The sequence below is a fragment of the Coregonus clupeaformis genome, unplaced genomic scaffold (genome assembly GCF_020615455.1).
Source record: "Coregonus clupeaformis isolate EN_2021a unplaced genomic scaffold, ASM2061545v1 scaf3647, whole genome shotgun sequence".
Classification (NCBI taxonomy): domain Eukaryota; kingdom Metazoa; phylum Chordata; class Actinopteri; order Salmoniformes; family Salmonidae; genus Coregonus; species Coregonus clupeaformis.
Window position 1 is genome coordinate 1888 of NW_025537101.1, and position 10613 is coordinate 12500.

General features: G+C 45.3%; 1 protein-coding gene, 2 non-coding genes and 1 pseudogene across 3 annotated transcripts in view; all 4 read right to left on the bottom strand.

The window, feature by feature from the left end:
- Positions 1–870: 870 nt before the first annotated feature.
- On the bottom strand, positions 871–990 carry LOC123490307 (annotated as a pseudogene).
- A 5629-nt stretch (positions 991–6619) lies between these two features.
- On the bottom strand, positions 6620–6738 carry LOC123490301. The gene has a single exon (XR_006660883.1). It is a non-coding gene; the product is annotated as a 5S ribosomal RNA (ribosomal RNA).
- Positions 6739–7907: 1169 nt separating this feature from the next.
- Positions 7908–8027, bottom strand: LOC123490302. Its single transcript, XR_006660884.1, has one exon. It is a non-coding gene; the product is annotated as a 5S ribosomal RNA (ribosomal RNA).
- Positions 8028–9549: 1522 nt separating this feature from the next.
- LOC123490300 (E3 SUMO-protein ligase ZBED1-like) overlaps positions 9550–10613 on the bottom strand; it is a 1867-nt gene continuing 803 nt past the window's right edge. The window contains exons 2-3 of the mRNA XM_045220359.1: positions 9930–10558; positions 9550–9845 (exon numbers count right to left, since the gene is read on the bottom strand). Of these exons, the coding sequence (XP_045076294.1) occupies positions 9723–9845; positions 9930–10558 (752 nt within the window). The 3' untranslated portion in view covers positions 9550–9722. The remainder of the gene's footprint in view (positions 9846–9929; positions 10559–10613) is intronic.

The window sequence follows — 10613 nt, forward strand, 5'->3', positions numbered from 1 at the left end:
TTCTCCGTGCCCGTTTTGAATTACGTTCATGTACGGGTAGCACTTTCGAACATTTCTGTCAGTGATCCCTGTCTTGGTATTTGGCTTGTCTCGCGCACTGATGCCGGCATTTTGGTCGCTACAACTGTCATGCATTGATTTGTGGTAGTTTTTTAAGTGCTGAAACAGATTTGTAGTGTTACCCCGTGAAGTAGCAATCGGAGCACGGCATGCTCTGCACACAACACCTGATGCTGCTCAGCATCTTCTTTTTTAAAACCAAAATAGTTCCACACCACCGGACGTGCTGTTCCTCTTCGATATTAAAGTATCAGCTGTGTCAGTTTCTGGCTGTCTCCGGTCGAAAGCAAGAGCATTGCGCTCGGACAGCACGAGTCGCGTCCACGTGACCACCTCAAATCGCGCAAGTTGCCGATTAGAAAATCGCGTTCAGTCAAATCGAGCGATATTATCGCGAATGCAATTATCAAGTTAGCCCTAGTTGTGGACATAGAACATCCAATTGTGCTGTTTTGCTATTAAAAAAGGTGTACTTTTGAGAGCGAAAACCTGCAAAACAGGGACAAACGTGTTAACGGGAAATCTAAACGGAGAAAAGGGAACTTGGGAATTAACGGAATCAGGCAAAACATTGAAGGGATTTTATAGTCCCCAATGGACTACAGACATTGACTGTCTCCTAGACTAAAAACAAAGGCTGCATGTACTGCCTATATTTTGAGGGAAACGCACTGTCCATTATTTGATTTGATCAGGGCAGGGCAGCACACACAAAACTGCATTTAGTCCAATAACAATCCATGATATTATTAGGGTGACAAATAAAAGGCAGTTGCTCCATGACACAAGAGCACGCTGTACTGGGACAAAAGCTTACAGCACCTGGTATTCCCAGGCGGTCTCCCATCCAAGTACTAACCAGGCCTGACCCTGCTTAGCTTCCATGATCAGACGAGATCGGGGCGTATTCAGACTGGTATGGCCGTAAGCGAAGGAACAACTCTTGGTACACTATATAAAGTCAATGTGTCACTCACTCTGAAAGGGACACAGAAACATATCCACTTTGTGACACAAACTGAAGAAGCTCAACCCTTGCTTACATTTCCAAATATATATATATATATATATATATATATATATATATATTTGAGTCTTGTTGGGGGGGAAGAGGGCATATCCTATGTTGATTTATGACAAGTTCATTGACTAAGCCCCTATAAAATAGGGCGTTGCGGACCGAATCACGGAATCCAGACATTAAACCGAAATTCAACAATATTCAAACATTTATTGAACTTAGTAAGAAATCAACTAAATCTATTCAACTTGTTAGAAAACGCATTAATTTGCCCAAGTCAATCATAAGACATGAACAAAATGCATCAGTGATTCGTATTTCCATTAACTTTCTGAAACGGCACAGGAATGCCCTGTCTGTGTGCATGTGTGCGGTAAGCACGCAGATATCTACACTTTGTTGTAGCCGTTAGCGATGATGCTAATGATAACCTTCTTCTGGTAGGAAGGAATGGCTTTCCCAAAACCTTCGCAAGTAAATGTTAACTACAAAGTAGCCTATGCCTGCCTGGCAGAATTATACCGTGATCATTTGCATCACTCCAGTGGCCATTTGTTCTACAGCAACACCGCTAACCAAACAAAGGTCTCTTCCTGGTGCACTCTTGCATTTAAGGGTAACTACACCCCCAAAATCTAAATGTCTTACATTTTTCCCAGACCTCACAAATGGTCACCTGATAGGGGTTTAAACATTGTTGTGGACATAGAACATCCAATTGTGCTGTTTTGCTATTAAAAAGGTGTACTTTTGAGAGCGAAAACCTGCCAAAACAGGGACAAACGGTCAACGGGAAATCTAAACGGAGAAAAGGGAACTTGGGAATTAACGGAATCAGGCAAAACATTGAAGGGATTTTATAGTGCCCTAATGGACTACAGACATTGACTGTCTCCTAGACTAAAAACAAAGGCTGCGTGTACTGCCTATATTTTGAGGGAAACGCACTGTCCATTATTTGATTTGATCAGGGCAGGGCAGCACACACAAACTGCATTTAGTCCAATAACAATCCATGATATTATTAGGGTGATAAATAAAAGGCAGTTGCTCCATGACACGAAGAGCACGCTCTACATTTACATTTACATTTACATTTAAGTCATTTAGCAGACGCTCTTATCCAGAAGCGACTTACAGGAGCAATTAGGGTTAAGTGCCTTGCTCAAGGGCACATTTACGTCATTTAGCAGACGCTCTAGTTCAGAGCGACTCACAAATTGATGCATTCACCCTATAGCCAGTGGGATAACCACTTTACAATTTTTGGGGGGGTAGAAGGATTACTTTATCCTATCCCAGGTATTCCTTAAAGAGGTGGGGTTTCAAATGTCTCCGGAAGGTGGTGAGCGACTCCGCTGTGTGTGTGGGGGGGGTAGAAGGATTGCTTTATCCTATCCCAGGTATTCCTTAAAGAGGTGGGGTTTCAAATGTCTCCGGAAGGTGGTGAGTGACTCCGCTGTCCTGGCGTCGTGAGGGAGCTTGTTCCACCATTGGGGTGCCAGAGCAGCGAACAGTTTTGACTGGGCTGAGCGGGAACTATGCTTCCGCAGAGGAAGGGAGCCAGCAGGCCAGAGGTGGATGAACGCAATGCCCTCGTTTGGGTGGTAGGGACTGATCAGAGCCCGAAGGTACAGAGGTGCCGTTCCCCCTCGCTGCTCCAAAGGCAAGCACCATGGTCTTGTAACGGATGCGAGCTTCAACTGGAAGCCAGTGGAGTGTGCGGAGGAGGGGGTGACGTGAGAGAACTTGGGAAGGTTGAACACCAGGCGGGCTGCGGCATTCTGGATGAGTTGTAGGGGGTTTAATGGCACATGCAGGGAGGCCAGCCAACAGCGAGTTGCAGTAATCCAGACGGAGATGACAAGTGCCTGGATTAGGACCTGTGCCGCTTCCTGTGTGAGGCAGGGTCGTACTCTCCGAATGTTGTAGAGCATGAACCTGCAGGAGCGGGTCACCGCCTTGATGTTAGCGGAGAACGACAGGGTGTTGTCCAGGGTCACGCCAAGGCTCTTCGCACTCTGGGAGGAGGACACAACGGAGTTGTCAACCGTGATGGCGAGATCATGGAACGGGCAGTCCTTCCCGGGAGGAAGAGCAGCTCCGTCTTGCCAGGGTTCAGCTTGGAGGTGGTGATCCGTCATCCATACTGATATGTCTGCCAGACATGCAGAGATGCGATTCGCCACCTGGTTATCAGAAGGGGGAAAAGAGAAGATTAGTTGTGTATCGTCAGCGTAGCAATGATAGGAGAGGCCGTGTGAGGATATGACAGAGCCAAGTGACTTGGTGTATAGGGGAAAAGGAGAGGGCCTAGAACTGAGCCCTGGGGGACACCAGTGGTGAGAGCACGTGGTGCGGGAGACAGCTTCTCGCCACGCCACTTGGTAGGAGCGACCGGTCAGGTAGGACGCAATCCAGGAGTGAGCCGCGCCGGAGATGCCCAGCTCGGAGAGGGTGGAGAGGAGGATCTGATGGTTCACAGTATCAAAGGCAGCAGACAGGTCTAGAAGGACAAGAGCAGAGGAGAGAGAGTTAGCTTTAGCAGTGCGGAGAGCCTCCGTGACACAGAGAAGAGCAGTCTCAGTTGAATGACCAGTCCTGAAACCTGATTGGTTTGGATCAAGAAGGTCATTCTGAGAGAGATAGCAAGAGAGTTGGCTAAAGACGGCACGCTCAATAGTTTGGAAAGAAAAGAAAGAAGGGATACTGGTCTGTAGTTGTTGACATCAGTGGGGTCGAGTGTTGGTTTTGAGAAGGGGAGCAACTCTCGCTCTCTTGAAGACGGAAGGGACATGGCCAGCGGTCAAGGATGAGTTGATCAGCGAGGTGAGGTAGGGGAGAAGGTCACCGGAGATGGTCTGGAAGAGAGGAGGGGATGGGGTCAAGCGGGCAGGTTGTTGGGCGGCCTGCAGTCACAAGTCGCAGGATTTTATCTGGAGAGAGAGGGGAGAAAGAAGTCAAAGCACAGGGTAGGGCAGTGTGAGCAGGACCAGCAGTGTCATTAGACTTAACAAGCGAGGATCGGATGTCGTCAACCTTCTTTTCAAAGTGGTTGGCGAAGTCATCCACAGAGAGAGGAGGGGGGAGGATTCAGGAGGGAGGAAAATGTGGCAAAGAGCTTCCTAGGGTTAGAGGCAGATGCTTGGAATTTAGAGTGGTAGAAGGTGGCATTAGCAGCAGAAACAGATGAAGAAAATGTAGAGAGGAGGGAGTGAAAAGATGCCAGGTCGGCAGGAGTTTAGTTTTCTTCCATTTCCGCTCCGCTGCCGGAGCTCTGTTCTGTGAGCTCGCAATGAGTCATCAAGCCACGGAGCTGGAGGGGAGGACCGAGCCGGCCGGGAGGATAGGGGACACAGAGAGTCAAAGGATGCAGAAAGGGAGGAGAGAGAGGAGGGTTGAGGAGGCAGAATCAGGAGATTGGAGGGAGAAGGATTGAGCAGAGGGAAGAGATGATAGGATGGAAGAGGAGAGAGTAGTGGGAGAGAGAGAGCGAAGGTTCGCGGCGGCGCATTACCATCTGTGTAGGGGGCAGAGTGAGTAGTGTGGGAGGGAGCGGAGAGAAAAGGAAACAAAGTAGTGGTCGGAGACATGGAGGGGAGTTGCAGTGAGATTAGTAGAGGAGCAGCATCTAGTGAAGATGAGGTCAAGCGTATTGCCTGCCTTGTGAGTAGGGGGGACGGTGAGAGGGTGAGGTCAAAAGAGGAGAGGAGTGGAAAGAAGGAGGCAGAGAGAAATGAGTCAAATGTGGACATAGGGAGGTTGAAATCCCCCCAAAACTGTGAGGTGAGCCATCCTCAGGAAAGGAACTTATCAAGGCGTCAAGCTCATTGATGAACTCTCCAAGGGAACCTGGAGGGCGATAGATGACAAGGATATTAAGCTTAAATGGGCTAAGTGACTGTGACAGCATGGAATTCAAATGAGGAGATAGACAGATGGGTTAGGGGAACAATTGAGAATGTCCACTTGGGAGAGATGAGGATTCCTGTACCACCACCCCTCTGACCAGATGCTCTCGGGGTATGCGAACACATGGTCAGACGAGGAGAGAGCAGTAGGAGTAGCAGTGTTTTCAGTGGTAATCCATGTTTCCGTCAGCGCCAGGAAGTCGAGGGACTGGAGGTTGGCATAGGCTGGGATGAAGTCAGCTTTGTTGGCAGCAGAACGGCAGTTCCAGAGGCTGCCTGAGACCTGGAACTCCAGGTGTGGGGTGCGTGCAGGGACCACCAGGTTAGAGAGGCAGCCACGCGGTGTGGTGCGTTTGTGTAGCCTGTGCAGAGAGGAGAGAACAGGGATAGGCAGAGGCATAGTTGACAGGCTGTAGCAAATGGCTACAAAAATGCAGAGGAGATCGGAATGAAATGAGCTAAGCATCTGGGAGAGGAGAGAGCAGGGCCTCCCTCACCAAAAACTTCTACCTCAGAAACTAAAATTGTTTCACTGAACCACCCGAACAAAAACTCTCCCAACTTCCACCTTTAGAAATCAGAATTGTTGTGAACCACAGCGGTTCAATGTTTAAAGGAATAGACTCAACCCACTTTATTCAGCTAGCTAACTATGACACCATAGCTAACTAGCATGATAGCATCCAATAACAATAACACACAGTTTAGCACCAACACTTGGTCACAACAAACCACCAATAGTGTGTTAACTAGCTAACTAGCATGCTAGCATCCAGTAACACACAGTTTAGCACCAACACTTGGTCACAACAAACCACCAATAGTGAGTTAACACACTAAACAGATCATTCGTGTCTGTGTCAAGTTCCTTTCATGACGCAGCAATGATTAAACGTTGGCTAGCTAGGACAAGTATATTGTATTTAGCTACTACAGTACAGTTAGCTGGTCGTGTTGGGTAGCAGTAGCAATGGCCACTGTGTTGACTTTGTTTGGAGAACGGCTAGCTAGCTAGCTTCGTGCTACACCCGGCACACAATGGCTACTGTGTTGACTCTGACTCTGTTCGAAAAACGGGCTAGTTAGCTGGCTCGTGCTACAGCGGCACGGCCGAAGACACTGCCAACCTACAGTAACTACCCACAACAACCCACGATGCCTAGCTATGACGCCATAGCTAACTAGCATGATAGCATCCATTAACACACAGTTTAGCACCAATACTTGGTTACAACAAACTGCCAAGAGTGTGTTAACACACTAAACAGATAATTCAGTCCGTGTCTAGTTCCTTTCATAACGCATAACGCAGCAAAAATTAAACGTTGGCTAGCAGCATTAACATTGGAAACAGCTCTCCACCGTTGCTAAACGTTACCAGTAGCTACCCGCTAGCTAGCTAGCCTCGTGTTCGATACTAACCTACAATAATTACCTACGGAAACCTACAATAACAACAATACTAACCTACAATAACTACAATACCTAACTACAACTAACTACCTACCTACGATCTAATACATGGTTTAAGCTTTACTCAACACCATATGAGAAGCTTACCTCCTGCTAGAGAAAAACACAACCTCTCCCGATGGCTCTCTCACATCGGGCTCTACTGGGACAAAAAAGCTTACAGCACCTGGTATTCCCAGGCGGTCTCCCATCCAAGTACTAACCAGGCCCGACCCTGCTTAGCTTCCGAGATCGGACGAGATCGGGCATATTCAGGCTGGTATGGCCGTAAGCGAGGGAACAACTCTTGGTACACTATATAAAGTCAATGTGTCACTCACTCTGAAAGGGACACAGAAACGTATCCACTTTGTGACACAAACTGAAGAAGCTCAACCCTTGCTTACATTTCCAATATATATATATATATATATATATATATATATTTGAGTCTTGTTGGGGGGAAGAGGGCATATCCTATGTTGATTTATGACAAGTTCATTGACTAGGGCCCTATAAAATAGGCGTTGCGGACCGAATCACGGAATCCAGACATTAAACCGAAATTCAACAATATTCAAACATTTATTGAACTTAGTAAGAAATCAACTAAATCTATTCAACTTGTTAGAAAACGCATTCATTTGCCCAAGTCAATCATAAGACATGAACAAAATGCATCAGTGATTCGTATTTCCATGAACTTCCTGGCACGGCACAGGAATGCCCCTGTCTGTGTGCATGTGTGCGGTGCGCGCGTATGTCTACACTTTGTGTAGCCGTTAGCGATGATGCTAATGATAACCTTCTTCTGGTAGGGAAGGAATGGCTTTCCCCAAAACCTTCGCAAGTAAATGTTAACTACAAAGTAGCCTATGCCTGCCTGGCAGAATTATACCGTGATCATTTGCATCACTCCAGTGGCCATTTGTTCTACAGCAACACCGCTTAACCAAACAAAGGTCTCTTCCTAGTGCACGCTTGCATTTAAGGGTAACTACACCCCAAAATCTAAATGTCTTACATTTTTCCCAGACCTCACAAATGGTCACCTGATAGGGTTTAAACATTGTTGTGGACATAGAACATCCAATTGTGCTGTTTTGCTATTAAAAAGGTGTACTTTTGAGAGCGAAAACCTGCCAAAACAGGGACAAACGGTCAACGGGGGAAATCTAAACGGAGAAAAGGGAACTTGGGAATTAACGGAATCAGGCAAAACATTGAAGGGATTTTATAGTGCCCTAATGGACTACAGACATTGACTGTCTCCTAGACTAAAAACAAAGGCTGCATGTACTGCCTATATTTTGAGGGGAAACGCACTGTCCATTATTTGATTTGATCAGGGCAGGGCAGCACACACAAACTGCATTTAGTCCAATAACAATCCATGATATTATTAGGGTGATAAATAATAGGCAGTTGCTCCATGACACAAGAGCACGCTCTACTGGGACAAAAGCTTACAGCACCTGGTATTCCCAGGCGGTCTCCCATCCAAGTACTAACCAGGCCCGACCATGCTTAGCTTCCGAGATCGGACGAGATCAGGGCGTATTCAGGCTGGTATGGCCGTAAGCGAGGGAACAACTCTTGGTACACTATATAAAGTCAATGTGTCACTCACTCTGAAAGGGACACAGAAACGTATCCACTTTGTGACACAAACTGAAGAAGCTCAACCCTTGCTTACATTTCCAATATATATATATATATTTGAGTCTTGTTGGGGGGAAGAGGGCATATCCTATGTTGATTTATGACAAGTTCATTGACTAGGGCCCTATAAAATAGGCGTTGCGGACCGAATCACGGAATCCAGACATTAAACCGAAATTCAACAATATTCAAACATTTATTGAACTTAGTAAGAAATCAACTAAATCTATTCAACTTGTTAGAAAACGCATTCATTTGCCCAAGTCAATCATAAGACATGAACAAAATGCATCAGTGATTCGTATTTCCATGAACTTCCTGGCACGGCACAGGAATGCCCCTGTCTGTGTGCATGTGTGCGGTGCGCGCGTATGTCTACACTTTGTGTAGCCGTTAGCGATGATGCTAATGATAACCTTCTTCTGGTAGGGAAGGAATGGCTTTCCCCAAAACCTTCGCAAGTAAATGTTAACTACAAAGTAGCCTATGCCTGCCTGGCAGAATTATACCGTGATCATTTGCATCACTCCAGTGGCCATTTGTTCTACAGCAACACCGCTTAACCAAACAAAGGTCTCTTCCTGGTGCACGCTTGCATTTAAGGGTAACTACACCCCAAAATCTAAATGTCTTACATTTTTCCCAGACCTCACAAATGGTCACCTGATAGGGTTTAAACATAGTTGTGGATAAGGCTGAACGATTTTGGAAAATAATCTAATTGCGATTTTTTGCCCCCAATATTGCGATTGCGATTTAATATGCGATTTAATTTATTTATCCTTTTTCCCCTACAAAACATAATGAATGATTTAAATATGACCAACACAATAGTATATACATTTAGTGTGAAATGTTCTTTCCCATAGGCTGGGTCTATTTGTTAGAATTAAATTCAAACATGTATGACTTGAAATAAATGACATTTTTATTGAACTGCTCATTACAGAAACATCTGTGGCTTTGCCACTGTGCATTTAAATAATTTAAACAAAGGCATGAACTTTGTAAACACTGTGTGCAAAAGGTACAGTCTTAAGAAAAAATAATTTTAAATTGTATGTATCTTACTGCTCCCAAGTCAGTAACATTTCACACAACTGAAACAAGGAATTTGCTTTGAAAATATTTTGTAAAATCAAAGTAAATAAAGTTATAAATAAAAAATGAGAAATGCACTTTTAATTTAGACAAACTATTTTTTATAAACGATTTGAATATTATAATATAAAATAGATGAGCCTCACTTATCTCAAGTACACAACAATAACACACCACACAGACTAAAGTTCACTACGAGTATGGCACTGCCAGCCATACTTATCCAACAGTTCTGTTCTCAGTGGCTCACAGGTTTTTTGCTAAGAAAACCAGAATATTGACTTTTCTGGCTTCAAGGATGAGCGAGTGCAAGTCACAATATTCCCTCCTGTGCTAAAAAAGACGCTCTGAGGGAGCGCTTGTAGCAGGTACACAAAGATACTTGCGTGCCATGGTGCACAACTGTGGGTAGCTGATCTTGTGCACCCTCCACCAAGCCAATGGATCATCTTCTCCATCAATGGTAGGAGTCATCAGGTAATTGTTTATCTCTGCCTCTGCGACATCTTCAAGATTTACAGGCAAAGAAGGAGAGGCTGAACTGGTCTTGAAAAACTGCCAAGAGACCTCTTCGTCTTTTCCCCCAAGGACTGTGCACTTTGAGGCATCTGAACAGTTTCAGTACGAGACCTCTTCTCCTATTAGATGAAAACAACAGCCATTAGTTTTCCAGTTAGATTTTACAGAAAATTTTTGTTTTTGTGAAATACATAATTATTTACCCAATGATATGTACGTTGTGCCAAGTCTACTATCTCTGTCTTCAGACGAGTCTTGATAGCAGGGATGTTGTCTGTACTGATGTACTGTATTTTGAACCTAGGGTCCAGGAAACAGGCAACATCCAAAAGCTCCTGGATGTTTGGGTCTCCATATTTGTTATTGAGGTATGCTAGGACTTTGGTTTTTATTGATTTAGTCAGGTCAGTGTCCTCAGCATCTTCAGCCAGGACTGATGTGGCAAAAAGGTGGAGAACTGGCTTGAGGTAGGAGATGCTTACATACTCCTCTCCAGAAAGAGCATCAGTAAACTCCAGTAGAGGATGCAGTGCCTTGTGAATCGACTCCAACACGTCAATATCCTGCCAGGTTGGGATAAGGGAGCGTGCATATCGATCTCCAGACAATACCTGAGAAATGGCTTTGGCCTGTTCAAGCACTCTGGCAATCATCATTTCTTTAGAACCCCATCTTGTTGGGCACTCCGTTATGAGGTTGTGCTCAGGGAGTTTGAGCTCTCTCTGTGCCTCCGTCAGGGCTGCTTTCTTCTTCCAACTGTGGGAAAAGTGCCCCACCAGCTTCCTGCACAGTGCTGTTGCCCTTGACACTCTGTCATCTTTGAGTGCATTTTCTAAAAGAAATAAAAAGTAGTGTATTACACACAATTTGAGTTTTGATACAAGGCT